Genomic DNA, 22,530 nt, shown 5'->3' on the forward strand with positions numbered 1-22,530 from the left:
AAACAATCCTCAAATCAGCTTTAGAATAAGTCTGTAACAGCAAAATGTGGAAAACCTGAAGGGGTGTGAATACTTTATGGTGGCACTGTAACTTAGCTAGTTTTTCTTTTTTTTTTAATCTAAACTTTTCCGAGTTTACAATGCGTAACAACAAGGCATCATCCTTCATTGTGTTGAGTGAACGTGAATCATGAACTGAATGACGAGGCACTTGAATAGTCTGTCAAAAAGAACTTAATGATTCTATGAACTAATCTTTTTAACAAACTGATTCTAGTGATTCAGTACACTCAAAAGAACTGCCGTGCCCATCACTGCTGGACTGATTACAACCCCTACATTATAGGTCTGGTTTCAACAAAAACTTTTTTGACCACACACCAAAGAAAATTAGCTTTTTCAGCAAAGAAACACTAAGCAGGACAGTGACTGACACCAATATTTTTCACATTAGTGACACCGCAAACATCTGAACACTGGTTTCCTTTATAAGACAAAAAAACAACAACACTAAGGGCTTTTGATGGCAAAATTTATTTACAAACTATGTACAATTTTTTTACATTCGACAAAAAAAGTGTTAACTTTTTAGGAAATCACTGCTATGTATTCTGTCACAGCTTTAAAAAAAAAAAATTGTGTTTGTGTTTTTTCACCCTTACACAAAATAGTTCATTTTAGTGTGGTAATCTGTGAAACATTCTCCTGGATGCAAGGGGACACAACAGGAAGTGCACCACATTCTGGTATCTCTGCGCTTGCCCCTACGTGCGCAGACCCTACACCTCCTTGTTGGTTTTAACTTCTTGCCGACCGGCATCAAGTATTCGAGTCTGTGTTTGCCAAGCTGTCCATCGAGCCTGCTATCTGGGTCAGTTTTATATGGTGCCCTAGTAGAACGTCTCCCTCCCTCCAAGTCCCCACCCTCCTCAACTGCAACTTTCTTTTCCTTTTTTACCTGCACCCCCACATGTCGCTTTACAGTCCACGACTTCACTACACTGCGCATGAACTCCAAGAGGGTTTTAAACTCCCCTGGGTTTCTGGCTCTGTAGAGAACATAGGCATTAAACATGCACAGTTGAAAAAGATAGGCTACAAACTTCTTGGACCACTTCAGTGACCTTCGGATGAACGGGTAGTATGCAATGTTTTGGTCCAGCCTATCCACCCCATGCATGGAAGAGTTGTATGCAACAACACACTGTGGCTTGAACTGACAACCCTCGTCTTTGTGCCCCTTCTGCAACACCTTAACCTTCTGCATCCTATCTTGGTGGCAAGTTGTCACCATTCTCACCAACTGTTTGTCCTGCCAGGCTACTACCATCACTCGCTCATTGTGCCGCACAACTTTTTCCCCCACTCCCAACTCATACTTTGTCATCTCCCTAAAGACCTTAGGTTCGCCCCTATTCTTCCTCAGTGTCCCACAGACGTTGGTTTCTGCTCCCAGCAAAAGCTCACACAGTGGTACAGAATTGTAGGAATCGTCCATATACAGTGTATAACCATGACCGGCCAGACGATCAAGTAGAGAGAACACTATCTCCGACGTAGTACGAACTTCGCCGACATCAGGCTGCATATTGAAGCAGTACCCTGTAGCAGAGTCACAAAGTATGTAGGATTTGATTCCATATTTCACAGGCTTTTTTGGGTTGTACACTCTGAACGATACACGCCCTCGCCACAGCATCATACCCTCATCAATGCAAATGTTTTGCCCCGGTTGATACATCTCCTTGAACTTTTCCACAATGTATTCAAACACTGGGCGGATTTTGTACAATTTGTCAGCGTCATCCTGTGATGCGTTATTGTTGTAATGAAGAAACTGCCAGATAATCTGAAATCTGTTCCTTGACATGGTCTGGCTGAAATGGGGTGTTGCGTCTACTTCATCCACACTCCAGTACAGTCCAATGCTTGGCTTTTTAACATAACTGGTGAGAAAACTGAGTCCAAAGAAGGTTTTCAGCTCTGGGACTGACACCGGTTTCCATGCATGAACTCTGCTATGTGGCAGACTCTCAGACTGTGCTTGGAAATACTGAGTCGCATACAGGTTGGTCTGATCCGCAATACGTTGGAGCAGCTCATCAGTTAAGAAGAGCTCCAGGAAGTCAGCTGGCAGCTTGGAATCCAGCTCTGTGGCAGCACTCCGGGGTCCAGGGGTTGCAGTGAAGCAGAATTTATTTGGATGCCAGTCGGTTTCATACCAGTCACAATATTCCCTATCATCTCTGCTCCATGCCTGACCTGTAAATTGTAGAAATATTAAGAATTACCATAAAACTACTATGTGGAGAAATAAACTTTTTTTGTTATTTGTTTACCTTCCTCATCACTGCTAACATGAATGGGAGTGGGATCTCTGCTTGATGCAGGACTTGTAAATTATAGAAATATATACAATTACCATAAATATATAATTTTTTTATTGCACTGTGTGATGTGGAGAAAAATAATTTTTTTTTACCTTTCGTCTTCAGACTGGCAACTCGAGTGGGATCCCTGCAGGGTGAACGATCTGTAAAATGCAAAGTTCCTTCGCATCAGCATGGGACTAAATTGCTTTCATTTCACATGGACTGGGTGGCACGGTGATTAACTGGTTAGCACATCTGCCTCACAGTTCTGAGGACCAGGGTTCAAATCCCAGCCCCGCCTGTGTGGAGTTTGCATGCTCTCCCACTGCCTGCGTGGGTTTTCTCCGGGTACTCCGGTTTCCTCCCACATCCTATAAACATGCATAGTAGGTTGATTGACGACTCCCAAATGCCCGTTGGTGCGAATGTGAGTTGTATACAGACCCCCTTAAAATTTTCACTCTTTTTTATATTGCAGCCATTTGCTAAAATCATTTAAGTTAATTTTTTCCTCAATGTACACACAGCACCCCATATTGACATAAAATAACTGAATTGTTGAATTTTTTGCAGATTAATTAAAAAAAGAAAAACTGAAATATCACAGCCATAAGTATTCAGACCCTTTGCTGTGACACTCTTATTTAACTCGGGTGCTGTCCATTTCTTCTGATCATCCTTGATGGTTCTACACCTTCATTGGAGTCCAGCTGTGTTTGATTATACTGATTGGACTTGATGAGAAAAGCCACACACCTGTCTATGTAAGACCTTACAGCTCACAGTGCATGTCAGAGCAAATGAGAATCATGAGGTCAAAGGAGCGGCACGGTGGCCGACTGGTTAGAGCGTCAGCCTCACAGTTCTGACGACCCGGGTTCAATCCCCGGCCCCGCCTGTGTGGAGTTTGCATGTTCTCCCCGTGCCTGCGTGGGTTTTCGCCGGGCACTCCGGTTTCCTCCCACATCCCAAAAACATGCATTAATTGGCGACTCTAAATTGCCCGTAGGTGTGACTGTGAGTGCGAATGGTTGTTTGTTTGTGCCGTGCAATTGGCTGGCAACCAGTTCAGGGTGTACACCGCCTCCTGCCCGATGATAGCTGGGATAGGCTCCAGCACGCCCGCAACCCTTGTGTGGAGAAGTGGCTCAGAAAATGGATGGATGGATGGAGGTCAAAGGAACTGCTTGAAGAGCTCAGAGACAAAATTGTGGCACTTAGAAGAACAACCACAGCTGTAACAAAGTGCTGTACATAAAGACTGAACATAAATAGAATAGAAAGCCTTTATTGTCATTCTATGGTTCGGATACAATGCAATTGGGGTTATGAAAACATAACACAACCAATAATAAAATAATGATAACAAGCATATACTACTGGCAGGATCAATGTCAGTTTCTCGATCCCATGACTGGAGCTTTGTGATGGGAAAGACTGGCTTGGCCAACAGGAGCAGCACTTGAATCTGATGCGATGGTAAAATTGTGTCAGCGAACATTAACTTCCCATCTACTTTGTAGTACTAGGTCACTGTTAAACATGTAAAAATAAAAAGCAGAGTTGAATTTCGACCTTGAAAAGTACAGTACCAGCATGTTGAATATACCGATTACACAACCCCACGTTATCCCACGTTTAACAAATGAGGTTATTTTTCTGTCAGATGGTGTCTCATATGACATCTAACCTTTACACTGTAAATGCTTAATGTTACCATGCATATGGTCCATTAACCTTTCTCCCCCTTTATCAAAGTAATAAAAATTACCTAGCTAGCAAGTTAGTTCTTACCTTCATGTCTTTCTGGAGCGTCTAGAGACATGGCTCTGCTGCGCCCGGTTGATCCAGATGGTTACCACCGGGTCAGATTCGCTGAATTCCTCTGACTCTGATTCATCTGTAGTCAAACGCACCGTGAGCTACGCTAACTCTCACTACTTGGTCCCGACTGATCATCATGGGCTTTTTTTTTTTTTTTTAAAACAAAAATTAAGCTTGTCTCCGGAGTTCTAGCCGATCGTGAGACTTTCAATCAGAACAAAAGCAACACATTCTATTTGTTGGCCATTTTCTGTCATTATCTGTCACCAGGGATTTACGTTACGGCCAATAAAACAAATCTCAGTGGATTTCAGCAGTGGCTAGTAACATCGCCTCTCCCACGAGCCACTCTGGCAGGTTGAGTTTATGGCATGTGTCGTCAAGCAAACTAGAGGCACTGTGGCTTTGATTATGATATTCTCTACTTCAACGGGCAATGATATCCATTACCCACGAGACTGCACAAGTGAGCGACAAGGTAGGTCATTAATCACAAGACGAAACTCACGCTTGAATACATGAACCAACAGTTTGTGAACAATCATAAAATAAACGGCGTGGATGAACACACAATGTCTGTTACTCCCACTAGGGTATAATTAACATCCACAATAAAGTAAATTCTAAATCAAATATTTACACAAAGCCGCTTGGCATGCTGTGGATGCCCAGTGTCAACTTCCACAACACTACAATATATTTATTTAATTGTAGTTTTCTTAAACGGCATCTGACATTTTCTTAAATGGCATTCAACATAGTAAGCTATTACCTAGTAACTATTGAAGTGGTGACCAGTTTGAAATGTAATTTGATATGGCCCGTCAGATTTTACGATTTTAATTTGATGGGTGTGTGTTTGCAGTGATCAATAAAATCATGGCGATCTAAAACCCAATACGTTGACAAGTTTGTCCATGTGCACAAAGGATCTACTGGCTCACACCAAAATCCAAACATAAAAAAAACGCACCAAAGATGATATGACTAAATCGCTATTCACCACAAACCTTGAGAAACAATATGGTCTTCAAAATGTCTCAAAGGCGTAAAAAAATGTAGATGGTGAAAACCGGCAATTCCAGACGGAATGGGCTGAGAAGTACTTATATTTTGCATTTTGTCTGCTGAATGCAACATGTAAACCGGTACCCTGGTGATATGGATGAGACCTTTAACAGAATCGGAAAACAGTAAACAACTGCACGCTCGCTGTCATTGACTGAGTTGACAATAAAACTAAGAAGCTTGTCACTTCAACTCTTAAAAAAGTGCCTCTCTCAGACACAGCAATTCTTCGCTGAGTGGAACTGCTTGCAAAGGATGTTGCAGGAAAGCTTCTGGGAAATGCAGAACGTATGTCTATTCCTGTGGGTAAATCAACAGATTAAACAAACATGCCCAGCTGAAGTGTTATGTTAAAATGAATTTCTTCTTCTATCATATTTCATTTTCTATTTTAACTCATTTAGTGCCAAAGACGTATTCATACGTTTTCATAAACCCATCCATTTAGTGACAAAGACATTAATACGTTTTCAGCGGGGTTTTTTTTTTTTTTTTGTTAAATAAAATTGTAATAGAGGGTTTGGCGCAGCTCCACAATAAGTATCTAAGGCTTGGGAAGGATTTTATTATGATAAATCGACACCAGTAGCTTTGATCAGAGCTTTGTCAGTACGTCAGAGGAAGACCATATCCGGTGACCATATCCATACCCACTGTATGCTGATCTCTCATCGACACAGGGGCACTGCTGCCACCTACAGGGTCAGTTCATCAATACACTAGTTTACAAGTTTGAAACTGCTGTACCAGCCTGTCCATCCCCAGTCTGCTCCATTGAAAAACATAATTGACATTTATAGACTTCAGTGGCAGTCAACAGTGGTGTTCAAATTGCTGTCTATTGACACCATTGGCTTCCAATGTGTTGAGAGGTGTGACTAATCATCAATGGTTGACGTATTTTGCTGTGGCTTGCTTTTAAAAGGGTCACCAGGGGAATGGCCAAGAGGCCCCAGTTATGAACAAGCCTGCTTTTAATTTTAGCACTGTAGCTTGGCCCAAGTGGTCACGGATCAGACTAAACGGGTTCAAAGACAGTGCTCAAAATCTTAAAGACCTTACCTATAATCGGGCCTAACTCGATTTCACCCTTTGTGACTAAATTCAGCAAAGGCCTTATTGTCAACGGTCATTATCGTCATTATGCTGAGAGATTATCCCATGAGGTGTTGAAAGATATTTCCTCCCCCGATCTGCTCGGTAAAAAGATGATAAATGATAAACCGGTTCCGATATTTATCAACACAAATACCAGTTTAATTTCTCTGGTCAGAAATGCTAACGTGTTTGGTCAACACCAAGCCATGGACTCTGATTGTGATGTGAAACGGAGTGTGTCTCACCACAATAAAAATAAGACTTTGCAACTGCAATGTAGTTACCAGTTAACAGCCTAGCTTCTACTACTAGTCTTCTTTGTATTTTATGACAGTCTGGATGACTTGGCACTCACAGGTGAGTATTGGTACTACTGGCAATTGTTGGTAGATATTTTTTTTTAATAACCTTTATCCATCCACGTAAGAAAATTGAGAACTGATCCTCTTACAATACAGACCTGGCTGCAGTCAGCAGAGTAAAACAAGGCAAATATGCCATGTGGTGTGCTCTGTTGGTCATTCTGAGTATGTGAACGGCCATTAATCGGGGCAGGGGAAGTATGTTCTAGACCCACTTGCAAAGTGACAATCCATGACATAGACCATAAAAAAAAATTTAAAAAAAAAAAAAAAAAAAATCCAAGTTTGACTCCTCCCACACATCTTTTAAACAAAATATTTTAATCCAAATAAAATTTGCATACATACAAATTTAATTTAATGTTAATAAATGGAAATCAGATTTTTGTGTGTGGGGGGGGGGGAATCTGAAGTTTTACTTTCAGGCCATAGAAAAGAGAAAAAGGTACTCCCAAATAAAGACATGCTCCATAACTTCAATGATGATGAATTGCAGTGGTCCATTGACTTAATTAATTTGTTCCATGACGAAGCAAGTAACTAAATTTACTCATATGAAACACATTTTCCTTGTATCCCTTTTCTATATTGCTCTTCCTCGTCAAGCCTGTGACTTTCCCCATTGAAATCCCTGACGCCAGAATTTACATAATTATATAAAAAAATACGAATTTGTTTTTGCCTTCAAACAGATGCTTAATTGAGATTGGTAATTTCATTCTTGCACACAAAATATGTTAGGTAGAAGGCTGGGAAAAAAGTTGAGTAACTCGGCTATGTCGACTACAAAATTTGGTAGATGCAAAATTTCTGCCTCTGCGCTCTGCCGGAAACATGTCTGTGCCGCCGTCCATGCTTTCCACACTGACGGACGTGTTGCAGACGCACGCAGTGTTGGAATAATGGCAAAAGTGTGGGATCATCATTTTAAATTAAAAAGGGGTGCAAATAAAGTCCTATGCAATTACTGCTCAGTGGAGCTGGTATACCACTTCTACTGGTACTCTGACCCAACATCCATCCATCCATTTTCTAAACCGCTTATCCTCACTAGGGTCGTGGGTCTGCTGGAGCCTATCCCAGCTAACTGCGGCCAGGAGGTGGGGTACACCCTGAACTGGTTGCCAGCAAATCACAGGGCACATATAAACAAAACCATTCACACTCACATTCATACCTACGGAAAATTTAGAGTCGCCAATTAACCTCCTATGCATGTTTTCTGGATGTGGGAGGAAAGCGGAGTACCCGGAGAAAACCCACACAGGCACAGGGAGAATATGCAAACTCCACACAGGCGAGGCCAGATTTGAACCCGGGTCCTAAGAACTGTGAGGCGGATGTGCTAACCAGTCGGTCACCGTGCCACCCTATGACCAAACAGCTGACTCCAGCTAGATGAGCTACGCCCCAAGGTAACCATGTTTTATTATTTATTACTTATTAGCACATCTTAATATACCCTCCCATCGCGAGTTAGAATGTACTATATGGTGTTACATGAGGAGGAGCAGTGCCACTGTTAAGATCACACCACTGATGGTATGAATCTCGCTAATCGCTAGACAAAGCTAGCAGGTACCAACGAGACTAACTGCAGTGAGATAGGCAGGCACATCCGTAGTTTCTCAAGCATATGTGGTCTTTTTTACGCACATTCGCTTTGACCAGCTATGTGACAGTACAGTACACTATTCAGCGTGTTCAGATTTTCAAGTCTATATAAGGTCTCATAGTTGGCAGTGCATATCAGACCAGAAACCAAGCAATGAACTCTAAGGAATTGTCTGCGGACCTCCGAGACCAGATTGTGTCAAGGCACAAATCTGGGGAAGGATACAAAATAATTTAAGTAGCACTGAAGGTCCCAAAAAGCACTGTGTTCCCGATTATTCAGAAATGGAAGTAGTTTGGAACCACCAGGACCATTCCTTGATCTGGCCTTCTGACCAAGCTGAGCACCCGGGGAAGAAGGGCCTTGGTCAGAGAGGTGAACAAGAACCCTATGATCACTAAGGCGGAGCTCCAGTGTTCCCTTGAAGAGATAGGAGAACCATCCAGAAGCTTTTTTTTTTTGCTTTTTTTTTTGGTTTTTTTTATTTACACAAATGTCTGAAAATATGTTTTTACTTTGTCATTATGGGATACTTGATGTAGATTTTTTTTAAATAAAACTATACTAAAATCAGCATTAGATTAAGTCTGTAACAGCAAAATGTGGAAAATGTGACAGGGTGTGACTACTTTCTGGTAGCACTGTATTTTCCCCTTTTTGCGCACAAAACAAAACATTGCCGCAATCATTGTTGATGTAATGTATTCAAGTAGAGCTATTTTTCGGTCCCACCTCCACGGACAGTGCTTGATTTGACCAGATATCCCAATAATCGTCAAAGACAAGGTATGGTGGTATTGTAATACATGTCGTGTAGTGACAGACGTCACAGCAGGATTTCATGGGAGAAGCCTGACATAGTGCCATCGTGAGAGGCCAAATGTGTCTTGGAGTCTGATCCAGGCATTAGCAAAAATCCAGTCGGTGTGTAAAGTAGAGTGATTAGCATGCAAAAGCGTGTTGAGGAAACAAAGGCAATATGACCAAGCTTCTCCTGTGCTCGTCTCCTTCTACACTATAGCCTATGTAGCGACTACGCCGATGGCCCGGATGTCAACGGCAACCCCAAGAACTAATAAACTTCTGCATTCCTGCTTCCTGAACCTCAACCAGCCGGTTTCTTGCCACAAGACACAGGAAACATGGTTTATATCATCTGGAGCCATAAAACTGATGGCAAGTCACCTCATGACTGGCACAGCATGGTTTTTGGGGGGGGGAGAGTGATTGATGACTGTTGTGGTGGTTAGAGACACTGCCTGCGGACATCAAAACGACATTGAAGAAATCCCACATTTGTAATAAACAAACCTTCAGGAATATTCTAAACGTACATCTTGATGTCTGTGTCATGAATGTGTCAGTTTTACAGGTCCTCCTTCTCAACTTCATGCTGAACATTACATAAGCTGCGGCTCTGCCATGCTGGGCAACCCCTCCCCTTTTTGTTTTTCCTTTGTTGTCACCACGGCACGCGAGCGACCCCGCACCACGGTGCTGTCTGATCAAAGAAGCCGGGTTTGCGGATTCGATCCGTTTTCCCAGCCTTGATCAAAACTAAACCACTAAAATGGTTCACAATTTCACACACAGCAGAAGGAGTCCTCTCACTTTAACTTTTATGAGGAATGGCTTTTGAGTTTTGACGCAGGCAATTTTGATTTGCCAGCGTAGCGAATGAGGGCAATATTCACTTCGCCACATCCTGTTTCCATTAGCCATTGGCGAGGTGGCGAACGGGCAGCGTGGACCTTGCCAGAGTAATGGAAGTACTCAGTCACGGTAACTGGTGACACATTTTGTGCTCCCACCTCCCCAACAGTGTTTGATTTGACACAAATGGACACAGCGATCTTAAAAGACGTAATACGGTGGTATAGTAATACATGTCGTGTAGTTTTCCCAGGGGCTGACCGAGATAGGGCAAGATTTTATTGCAGTAGTTTGGCATAGTGCCATCGTGACCGAATTTATCTGATCCAGGCATTAGGCAAACTGAGCTCACAGCCGTTGACGCTAATATTAGCAGCTAACTAGCCAAATAGTTTACCAAAATAATGGTCCCTGTTCATCAGAAATTCAATCAGCCACAATGTACTTTCTTTTTAGATTTTTCTTTTTAATTATATTGCTGTGTTTTTATAAAGGACAATACTGTACTTTTCGTCTTTAAAAAAACATTTTTCCAAAGATTTGAGAATTTTTTTTTTTTTTGGGGTGCTGGAACGATTAATTGCCTTTCCATTATTGCAATAAGAAAGATGATTTAAAACGAATGTTTTGAGTTAAGAGGTCATGGATTGTGTTTACCTTGTAATTCAAGGAACCACTGTATTATTATTATTATTTTTAAATATGATCTCTATATATTGCAGATTATCACTGATTGTGGGGTCTGGAACGTATAACTCCTCGATAAACGGGGGCGTAACGGCATTTATTTTAAACGAGGCCCTCTACTGGCTGAAAGAACTGACCATCAAACTTCCTCTTCAGACAAAATTTTGGACAATTAATTAATGGATACCTCTTCTCCTCACGATGCTCATAGTAGTTGTAGCCCCTGCTCTCCTCGCATGGTCGTTTTCTGCAATGGTGTCCGCTTCTGTTGGACTTCACCTTCACCTGTTCTCCAAGACTGCCGCCATTTTGTCCGCGTTTCGACTCTGCTCCACGGGCCTCTCGCCCAGCGTTTCCGGCCGCCTCAGGGGTGTCCTCAATTTTAATCTCCTCTTTTATTTCTGTAATGAAGGACAATAAACGTGAGCGTCATTGGCCTATGCCCTAATAGAGGCTCTGTTTCAAAGACAGATTTGGAGGTGCTGATTTTCATCCCAGCCACTTCACACTCTGCTGTGAACCGCTCCAGCGAGAGTTGAAAATCATGGCTTGATGAAGCCATCAGAACAACATCATCTGCAAAAATCAGACTTAATACTGACGTCGCCAAACCGGACCTTCTCAAAGCCTTGGCTGCGCCTAGAAATTCTGTCCATGAAGGTAATGAACAGAATCGGTGACAAACGGCAGCCGTTTAACTCTCATTGGAAACGTAGTTAACTCACTGCCGGCAATGCAGACCAAATTCTGAAAACGGTCATACAGGGACTGAACAGCTCTTATCAGGGGGTTCGGTACTCCATACTCCCGGAGCACCCTCCATAGAACTCTCCGAGGGACACAGTCGAACGCCTTCTCGAAGCCTACAAAACACATGCATAGACTGGTTGGGCGACCACCCATACCTAGGGTGTAGAGCTGGTCCACTGTTCAAAAGCCAGGACGAAAACCACACTGCTCCTCCTGAATTTGAGATTAGACTTCCTGAGGGACCCTTCTCTCCAACACCCACAAAAAGACCTTACCAGGAAGGCTGAGGAGTGTGATCCCCCTGTAGTTGGAACGACACCCACTGGGCCCCATCTTAAAAAGGGGGACCACCACCCCGGTCTGCCAATCCAGAGGCTCTGTCCCCGATGTTGCAGAGGCGTGTCAACCAGGACAGCCCCACAACATCCAGAGACTTTAGGGACACCGGGGGGGGATCTCAGGCCCTGCCACCGAAGAGCTTTTTAACCACCTCCGTGACCTCAACCCGGAGATAGGAGAGCACACCTGAGAGTACCCTGACTCTCCTTCCTCATAGGAAGGCGTGTTTGTAGAATTTAAGTTTTCGAAGTATTCGGGCCATCGACTCACAACGTCTCGAGATGAGGTCAGCAGCGCCCCATCCCGACAATATACAGTGTTAATGGTGCACTGCTTCCCCCTCCTGAGACCAGTGACGTGCGGTGAGGTTCATGATTGGCGAGGCACCGACTACGTCACGTGACGTCTGGAGCTCTATGAAGCTCAACTCAACACTGCTACATGCTGGTTGTGGCACCATACATACCAGACTCCACTGTGCACTTTTAGTGGCTTTTCTGGTCGATAAGAAAGACTAAATGTCACACACTTTCATGAAATATATTAGTCTGTTAAACGTCAGTAAGTGCAGTACATGTGTGAAAAAACGTATATTATTGGCGATGTAATGAGGAAACACCAATGTCTCTTGTGTGAAGCCACGGACAAATCACAGCCTGCCTGAATGGATGTGTGCGTGGCCTCTTGAAGCATCATGGGAGCGATGACTCAACGTGACACGTAGCTGCGCTTTCTATGCATTTGAACAGGAAACATGAAAATTCAGCTATTTTAATGATGAAATCATTTAAATTATTGGATTGAAAAATAAAATTAGTGAAAAATTGTCACTAATTCCCGAGTGGAAGAGAGTCCAACCTCTCTCTTGAACATCAGCTCAGGCTCTTTCCCTGACAGAGAGATTCCATGTCCCTAGAGCCAGCTTCTGTAGCCAAGAAGCCCACCGCCAAAGTCCCTGCCTTTGGCCGCCGCCCAGCTCACACTGCACCCAACCCCTTTGGCCCTTCCCACAGGTAGTGAGCCCATGGAAAGGGCCCATGTTGCCTTTTCAGGCCGTGCGCTTGCCATCGAGCCCCACCGCCAGGCCTGCCTCCAAAGGGGGGACCCGGTGACCCACGTCCGGGCAAGGGAAAACGAGGTCCAAATGTTGATCTCATCATAAGGTGTTCTTTGAGCCATACATAACATGTAACATAAGAATAAAACAATGGCTTTTTATTGTCACTATAAACAAGTACAATGAGATTTATGAGCTGTGACCTACTCTGCTATTGTGCTAACAATACAATAGTATTGAAAACAAACTTGTTTTTTCCTTCTCAAACTTCAATACACAGATTCAAATATTCATGTTTTTAATTTGAAACAATATAAGAACAGCTAATGAATGTTTATGTATGACTTGAATTTGTGGCTGGCAAAGAACACCGGCGAAAGTGTTGGTGCTGATCGAGTAAGCTGGCGGACGCGCATAGTATTAGTGGCTACGCACTCACAATTCCCCGCCGAATGACTGTTCTATGTTTTGATGTTAATTCCATTTGTAGATCTAATTTATTGTCCAGCTGTCCATCCATTCTCCATACCTTTTATCCTCACTAGGGGCCCGGGTGTTCTGGCGCCTTTCTCAGCTAACTCTAGGCAAGAGGCGTGGTACACCCTGAACTGGTCGCCAGCCAATTGCTGGGCACATATAGACAAACAATCATTCACACAGGCATATGGGCAATTTAGAGTCTTCAAATAACCTACCACCAATGTTTTTGGAATGTGGGAGGAATCAGGAGTACCCAGAGAAAACCCACACATGCATGGGAAGAAAAAGCAAACTCCACCCAGGCAAGGCCTGATTTGAACCCGGGTCCCCAAAACTGTGAGGCAGATGTGCTAACCAGTATCCACCGTGCCACCCTGATTCATTGTCCAGTGAGCTAAAGTTGGAAAGGAAGATGCATAAGAGTGGGGTTTGCAGGGGTTAGCTGTTGTTACCTTAGCTTTTAGCCCACCACGACAAATCTTGCTTCCGGATGCGGCCAAGCTACCGCTGCTGCTCCTCTGTCGGCTTGAGATGCTAAGAGAGTCTGTTGCTTCGCCTTGACGCGAGCATCATAGTTACGAACTCAAAGTCACAGGATCGTCGTAATTTCAGCAAGTGCTGGTGATCATAAGTTCATTTACTGCGGATATTGAGTAATTTTAAGAACAAGGGTGATGTGCAGAGCTCTGGGAACTATAGAGGAATAAAGTTGATGAGCCACACAATGAAGTTATGGGGAAAGAGTAGTGGAGGCTAGACTCAGAACAGAAGTGAGTATTTGCGAGCAACAGTATGGTTTCATGCCTAGAAAGAGTACCACAGATGCATTATTTGCCTTGAGGATGTTGATGGAAAAGTACGGAGAAGGTCAAAAGGAGCTACATTGTGTCTTTGTGGATCTAGAGAAAGCCTATACCCAGAGAGGAACTGTGGTACTGAATGCGGAAGTCTGGAGTGGCAGAGAAGTATGTTAGAATAGTACAGGACATGTACGAGGACAGCAGACCAGTGGTGAGGTGTGCTGTAGGTGTGACAGAGGAATTTAAGGTGGAGGTGGGACTGCATCAGCGATCAGCCCTTAGTCCATTCCTGTTGGCAGTGGTGATGGATAGGCTGACAGATAAGGTTAGACTGGAATCCCCGTACCGTGATGTTTGCAGATGACATTGTGAACTGCAGTGAAAGCAGATGGAGATGGAGGCATGCACTGGAAAGCAGAGGAATGAAGATTAGCCAAAGTAAGACAGAATATATGTGCATGAATGAGAGGGGTTAAGGGGGAAGAGTGAGGCTACGGGGAGAAGCGATAGCAAGGGTGGAGGACTTTAAATACTTTCAACATTCAAAACATTCTATTTTTGTTTCATCTGTCCATAAAACATTTAGCAGTTGCTCTTTTGTATCAAACAAGTCCTGTTTAGAAAAATGTTTCACTTTCATTTTTGTAATTCATATTACATATCTATTATACTTAAACTTCATGGGTGTCAATAATGGTGAGCAGGACAGGATTATTTATTTTGATTTCTTTCATTTATAATACTTATTTTCAAGGTAACAAGGTAGAAGCTCATTGTCTTCCACTAAGGTCAGTGTCTGATTAATGACTACTCTTCAAAAATGCTGATTTTAAGTAACTTTTTACAGAGTCTTAACTATTTTCCCAATGTTTAACTGAATACAAACCAGGGTGTCTGGAATTTGACTTCACGCACCTTGTATGACAGCATAATTTTCCTCCTTCTCCAGTTCAAATTTGACGACTGCCTCTGTGATGGCGGCAGTTTGGGCAAGGCTGGTGTCGGGGCTAAAGTATGGCACGCTGTGATCGGAATCAGTCACCGGCCGACACTCGTACAGCTCGCATTCGGCGTCAGGCTCAGCCTCCTCTTCCTCGTCATACCCGCCCAAATCTCTGTCTTCATCTTCCTCAAGCAGCGTGTCACCGTCGCCTTGAGCAAAGGACTCTGCTGTGAATGCACAGAGAAAAACACGTTACTTTGATGGGTTTGTTGCCAGGTCATAATGATTACATAATGCATTTCATTTATTTGATAAAATAGGTTTGTAAGTTTATAAGCTTGAACTTAAAGCTAAGTCATTTATAGTGATTAGGGCTGCACAATTGAATTTGAATCGTGATCACGATTTTGGCTGCCACGATTAAATGAGCCTGATCATCGGCGATTTTTGGATTTAAAATGCAGGCACTAGTGCATATGAAGCACTTTCTCAACCAAGTCAGCCAGTCACCGGTGGCCAAACGCATGGTAGAGGCTTCCTGAACTCCAACTACTAGAGAAATTCCTTGTGTATATTGAAACATAGTTGGCCAATAAATATGATTCTGATTTAAACATTCATTTTGCACTGAAAACTGTTTACATTTGGTTTGTTGAAAAGTACCGCAAATAAAAATGCAGAGGTTTTCCCTAACACGAGAAATAATCCTGATTATTAATCATGATTACAATATTGATCTAAATAATCGTGATTACCATTTTGCTGCAGCCCTAATAGTGATGCACTGAAATGAAAATGACCGAACCAAAAAAATAAAAAATAAAAAAAAATTTAAAAAAAACAGAAAATGAAGAACCCACAGCCACAAACAAAAACACCCCCCAAAAAATACTATGCCAATTATTAGTAAAACTGCATTTATGGCTCTGACTCCAGAGCTGCAAACCTATAGAAAGTGCGCTTTAGCTCGAGGTCACAAACTGATTCCTAAACATCCTCCTTCAGGATTTTCTGTTCAAGAGCAGAATTCATGGTTGCATCAATCACAGAAAGTAGTCCAGGTCCTAAAGGGACAATGCAGCCCAAGACCATCACATTACCACCACCAGGTATGATGTTCTTTTTTCTGAAATCCTGTGCTACTTTTACACCAGCTGTAACGAAACACACACCTTCCAAAAAGCTCAACTTTAGCTCGTCAGTCCATATAATATGCTCTCAAAAGTCTTGGGAATCATTCAGATGTTTTTTTTTTTTTTTTTTTGCAAAAGTAAGTCGAGCGTTTATGTTCTTCATGGTTAGCGGTGGTTTTCACTTCGGAACTCTGCCATCCATGCACCCATTGTCTTCCGCTTATCCAAGGTCAGGTCGCGGGGGCAGCAGCCACAGCAGGGAAGCCCGGACTTCCCTCTCCCCAGCCACTTCCTCTAGCTCTTCCGAGGGAATCCCGAAGCGTTCCCAGGCCAGCCGAGAGACATAATTTCTCCAGCGTATCCTTGGTCGTCCCCGGGGTCTCTTCCCGGTGGGACGTGCCCGGAACACCTCACCGGGGAGGCATCCATGAGGCATCCTAAACAGATGCCCGAGCCACGTCATCTGGCGCCTCTCTCTACTCTGAGCCCCTCCTGGATGACCGAGCTGCTGACCTTATCTCTAAGGGAGTTCTCTCGGGGTTCTCTATAACCAGTACCAATATCAAACCTGTGAACTAAAAGGTAATGTGTGTGGAACTAACCCAATTGATTTAATATTCATTAATTATTGTTTCAGCTAAACGTTAAATATAGCATTGTTAAAATAGTTATTTGCGACTGTTTTATCACGCCAAATGGTTAAGATGTGCAAGTTTTAACTTAACTTCCTGTTTTAAGCTTGTAGCCTTTTAATTTCAAGGGTATACACCAGAACTCAGCATTTTGGCACGAAAAATAACTTCACAGGACACTGGTAAAAGCGAAAGTAAAATGAGATGAAAGAAAAAGAGCAATGAATGTAACCAAATGCACTGTAAAACGTTGATTCCTTTACCTACCCACCGATTAGACACGTTAGTGTTTGTGATACTGTGAGACACGTTTTTGTGAATTATGTCCCAATCCTTTGTGATGTAAAGTTGCTAGTTTGACCTTTGGTGAAGTTTTAGCTCAATGTTATGCTTGTATTGCGACTGTTTCTGCTTTATTTCCAATATGGTAAAGTAATTTATACTTTACTTTTGTGTCTGTCATCAGCTCTTATGTTGGTTTGAAGACTAACTTAAATGCTAAAAACCATCAGTGCAAGAGTGCAACTCATCGTTTAACTTGTTAGCTGCCTCAATGTTGGCACAGACCCATTTTATTGTTTCACTCACCCAATTGACTTCACTGAAGTTCCGTGCGGTGTAGGCTGAGGCTCAGAGCATTAGGAAGTGAGTCAGACTTTTACACATCATGAAAGCCTCCTTTGCACAATATAATCAATCCAAGTGTTGCACTGAGGTGACTTGTCATTTATTTTAACATAGTTAAGACACTTTTGTTTGCCGCTGCCGTTGGGTACAAGCACGTCTTCGTGAGCGTTCTTCGTTGGTTTTCCCCGCTTCTTCGTTGGTTTTCGCCACTTTCTTCTTTGGGTTCGGCGGACAGTCGGCATTGAAACTGGGAACTGGAATTTTTTTATTTGAACGGTTAATTAGTCCCGGTTCCAATCGGTTCTCGTTGCCCAACTGTAGGCAAGGGAAGCCTACAGTTCTTTAGAAGTTGTCCTGAGTTCCTTGGTGGCCTCCTGGATGAGTCATTGCTCTTCTCTTGGGATAATCTTTGTAGGCCGGCCACTCCTGGGAAGGTTCACCAGTGTTCCATGTTTTCTCCATGTGAGGATAATGGCTCTCCCTATGGTTTGCTGGAATCCTAAAGCTTTAGAAATGGCTTTTGTAACCCTTACCAGACTGATGTCAATTACTTTATTTCTCAATGGTTCTGGAATTTATTTGGATCGTGTCATTTTGTTTCAGCTTTTTTTTAGATCTTTTGGCTGACTTGATTTTGTCGGGACATATTCTTATTTCTTGATTGAACAGGTCTGAAGGTAATCAGGATTAGGTGTGATCGGGGAAAAGAACCAAAAATTGGGTTAATTAACCAAAAATTGTCATTAGCCACAATTAATTCATGCTTTAACAAGGGGGTAATTACTTCTTCACTAAGGGCCAGGTAATGAAAAGTTGTTTTTCCTTAATAAATGAAATCATTTAAAAACATTTTAAGTTCACTTGGGTTATATTTGTCTGATATTTACATTTGTTTGAAGCTCTTAAACATTACGGTGGGGAAACTGCGCAAAAATAAAAGAATTTGAGAAGGGGGCAAATACTTTTTCATGGCACTGCATGTTCGTTTTATATGGATCTGTGTCTACAATAAAGATTCTTTCAATAAAGATTTTTCTAAAGTGGATCTAAACAGGGCGACCGATTGGTTAGAGCTGTGAAGAGCTTCAAAAAGACCTGGAATTAGCAGGTACAAGGAAAAGTGAGTAATCTACACCGCCACCATGGCCTGTATGGACGCTCACCACGCAAGACCAGATTGTTGGGGGAAAAAAAGCAAGTCAAAGCTCATTTAAAGTTTGCTGAACAACATTTGGCCAAGCCACTTAAAGTACTGGGAGAATGTAGTATGCTCAGATGAGAGTAAAATTTAACTGTTTAGATGCCATAATTCACAGCATGTTTGGAGGAGAAATGGCACTGCACATCACCCTAAAAACACCACACCAACATTGAAGTTCGGAGGTGGGAACATGATGGCATGGGTCTGCTTTTCAGCAAATGGTACTGGTAACCTTCACATTATTAAGGGAAGGATGAATGGGCAATTGTACCTAGACATACTTGACAAAAATCTTCTGCCATCTACGAGGATGATGAAAATGAAACGAGGGTGGACATTTCAGCAGTATAATGATCCAAAACATATTGCCACGGAAACTCTCAATCAGTTTCAAAGGAAAAAAAAAATTAAGCTGCTAGAATGGCCCAGCCAATAACCTGACTTGAATCCAATCGAAAAATCTATGGAAATAACTGAAACTCAAGGTCCATAAAAGAAGCCCACGGAACCTTCAAGATTTGAAGACTGCTTGTGTGGAGGAATGGGCCAAATAAAAATCACACCAGAGCAATGCATGCGACTAGTATCTCCATACAGGAGGCATCTTGAAGCTGTCATTGCAAACAAATAAATAATACATACCGTTTTTTTTTTTTTTTTTTTATGTTTGCATCCCAGAGACTACCTGTACAGTCAAATGCCTTTACTAGTTGAAAAGGGCGTGTATTAAAAAAAATAAAATAAAAAAAGTGAAATAGCAGGACCGCGAAGCTTGAACCGCAATATAGTGGGGGTTTACTGTATTCGATTTTATCTATTTTCATACTCGATGTCCCTCGGAAATTGAAGATTGTAATGACCGGCATATGCTGAACATCCAACATATGACCTTATGTTCTTTTAAGGAAACTCTAAAAGGTGTAAATCCATGCTTTACCTTGTTGCTCTTGCGTTTCATCCCTATAATCTGGAAAGTCGTCGTCATCGTCTCCTCCGCTGCCGGGTGACTCGGCCAGGCCTTCCTCCTGCAACGCCGCCTTGAGTCGCTCCACCAGGTCCACCTTCAGGCCTTTGGCTTCCAGGCCGCGGTGCTGGAGCTCGTCCTTCAGCTCGTTTACTTTCAGTTTCTTCACGTCGAAACTCATAGTGTTGCTTGGCGTGTGCGTGCGGTATAAAAGCTGGAGAGAAAAAGCAAACTGATGAGACACTGCGAAGTTTTCAGTGTTGAGTTGAACTTGCATGGCTGATACATTAGTGTGCCATTAGTGGAGCATTAGGCTAACACAATAACCAGGCACATGCAGGCATAGACCCTTTTTGTTCCTGAAGTACCCTTTTTCTCTGGGATATTTTTTTTTTGTATTGTTCGGTTTGTGTATTTTAATGACAATAGCGACAAGTACACACATGTATAAGTGCGCTGTTAACAATAGCCAGTATTGACGCCATGGAGCAATCGCCAAGTTACGAGCCTACTAAATAATAATGATAAAAGAAAAATATGCTTTCACATTACACCTTAACAATTCTGCCTGCCTCCCAAAGAATGCATTCCTAGAACTGGCCCTGGCTAACACGCTGAGGTAGAGACAGGCAGGAGCAGACCCCAGCACTCAGCAAAGCTTTGCTTTTGTTTCTGGTGTTTTCACTCTTGGAGGTGAGTGGTGATGAAAGAATTCACAAATGACTGGAACCATGAGGTTTAGTTTAACGAAGGCTCTTCATCATGGGCATACATCCTAAAGATTATGACTCATGTCTAAAATACCGCATTGATAATCTAAGGGCATTGAATCGATCGCAACTGGACTGTTGTTTGTCTTAGAAGACGTTTCGCCTCTCATCCGAGCAGGCTTCATCAGTTCATGCAACAAGGGTTAGTTAGGACGAAAACGTGTATATTCTCTTAGACCATTTTATACTTGCGACGACGCAAGTCCCAGGATGCACCTGTCTAGAAACAACGAGTCCTAGCCCTGGAACAATGAGTCCCAGCAATTTACCGTCACAGAGTACAGATACAGTAATCCTCTGCTATATGATGGTTGTGGCTTTGCGGTCCCACTATATTGCAGATTTTTGTGTATTTTCATGTTATCCATTGCTCTGCCTGCCACGATAGCAAATTTTTTAGGAGGATATATTTTCCCAAAAACTATCACGATAAACGATATTGTTTTTTATGCCAGATATAATATTATAGTGCATAATAATTGAAGTATATCCTTTTTAAGAACTAACTTTAAATTCTAAAGAGCATTGGCATTGCAATGTAGAACAATAAACTATATTAGACAAATAAACATAACTCAGACTCAGGTCACAAAAACTGCACTTAAACAAATATTAAAACTTTGACACACAGGCATAGCGTCATTAACCCACTGAAGACACATTGATATGTAAATTGCGCACTAATTTGCATAGATTTACAATTGCCACTCCATTGCAGGGATAAAGAATAAAGGAAAACAAATCAACTGATAACGTCTTCAGTTAGAGACCGCTATCTTCCCCTGCCATTTTTAAATATGTCGAGGAGATTGTTTAGTGAATTAAAATCTACAGATACCCACAGACAGTGGGCAGTTAAATGCCATCCCATAGTATTTAGAGTGAGAGAGCATGAATCCAGAAACTTTAATCTCAAAATGACTAAAGAGTCATGTCTTAAACAGCTTTGAAATGTTGTTTGTAGACCAAGACTCGTCTTAAAAATATTTATTCTACTAGTTTGTTGTTGATAGAAATGTATCAATACTGTACCTGAAATAGACAGACAGCCCTCCTTCAAATGTGAAAGTTACACTGAATATAAATTCATGTCAGCATCAAAGACTATTCCCAGGTGTGGGGAGAGAATTGTAGTGGTAATAATGAGAGTAATGAAATAATGCCAATAATTTTTATAATGGATCGTTAATATATTTAGGAAAGGGTTTTCTGTTGCATAGTTATGGAAACGAAAGGGAAATAAAACAATTAATTTCAATCCTGTCTGCAGCACAATGCCAAAAAAGAAGGCATTCAGAAAAGGAAGAAGAAAGAGTGTCAGGAAACAGCACAGTAACAAATGAACGAATACATTTCAAGTGCCCTTTTTCTCGCTTGAGCGGCTGCCCCCCAAAAATGTGAGAATGTTTGTGCACGTCTCTCTTAGCTGTTTAGCTACACATTATGAAAACACGCAACTCAAAGGGAGAAAACTTCGCCCCAGAAGCGTATTTAAAATAAATGCCAGACAAAATGGACTACTAACACACGTTCGTGTGCCCTTTTCGAATGCACGTTTATCGCATTCGATGTTAGCCGCATGAAAAGTCAATCAGCAAACATGCATCGGTTTCGCATGTAAGTTGTACATACATACAAATAGCAAACGTTAAACCTGGAATTGTGGATAGATTGCAAGTCGATGCCTACCACTGCGCTCAGGGCAGTCTCCAGTGGGATAAATGAAGTCAAGTGAGCCGTAGTGTGAATGCCCGCTTGGTGGCGCACCCAAAATGACGTTACAGGAAATGACGTAACGGTAATTAGGCATTTTGCCAAGCAATGGGCGGAGCGTAGTTTTAAAACGCTGACTAAAAATATTATTTTGGGTTTCTGTAGCGTAAAATAGTCATACAATAATTAGTTTGTAAACGAAAATAATAATAAAAATTGCCGCAAATGAACAACATCTACCTCTTTTCGAGGAGCCGTTGCCTGCCATCAGGTGGCTGGGTGGTCACGTGGTCACGACTCAGCGCTCCTGTCGTCTTTACGGATCTGTTTTTATTGCTTTTGGTGATCTCATTTCTTTTAACGTGTAAGTTAACATGCTCGTGACATTTATCCACTTGATTATAACTTTGCTGCCGAGGTTTTCCCAGCCGGCTTCTTGAAT

The 22,530-nt window shown here is 42.2% G+C and overlaps 1 protein-coding gene and 1 non-coding gene across 2 annotated transcripts; both read right to left on the bottom strand.

The window, feature by feature from the left end:
- Window positions 1-517: 517 nt before the first annotated feature.
- Window positions 518-22,158, bottom strand: LOC133481957 (piggyBac transposable element-derived protein 4-like). The gene is made up of 9 exons (XM_061781372.1): window positions 22,065-22,158; window positions 19,579-19,819; window positions 15,021-15,275; window positions 13,758-13,861; window positions 13,355-13,451; window positions 10,867-11,080; window positions 2,483-2,533; window positions 2,340-2,392; window positions 518-2,262 (listed from the first exon to the last, which is right to left on the bottom strand). Exons 2-9 carry the CDS (start codon window positions 19,784-19,786, stop codon window positions 659-661), a joined length of 2,586 nt encoding a protein of 861 aa, XP_061637356.1. The 5' UTR covers window positions 19,787-19,819; window positions 22,065-22,158; the 3' UTR covers window positions 518-658.
- Window positions 6,168-6,307, bottom strand: LOC133482831 (small nucleolar RNA SNORA50). The gene has a single exon (XR_009789983.1). It is a non-coding gene; the product is annotated as a small nucleolar RNA SNORA50 (small nucleolar RNA).
- Window positions 22,159-22,530: the final 372 nt, after the last annotated feature.

Source organism: Phyllopteryx taeniolatus, chromosome 8, assembly GCF_024500385.1.
Source record: "Phyllopteryx taeniolatus isolate TA_2022b chromosome 8, UOR_Ptae_1.2, whole genome shotgun sequence".
In the NCBI taxonomy this organism is placed as follows: domain Eukaryota; kingdom Metazoa; phylum Chordata; class Actinopteri; order Syngnathiformes; family Syngnathidae; genus Phyllopteryx; species Phyllopteryx taeniolatus.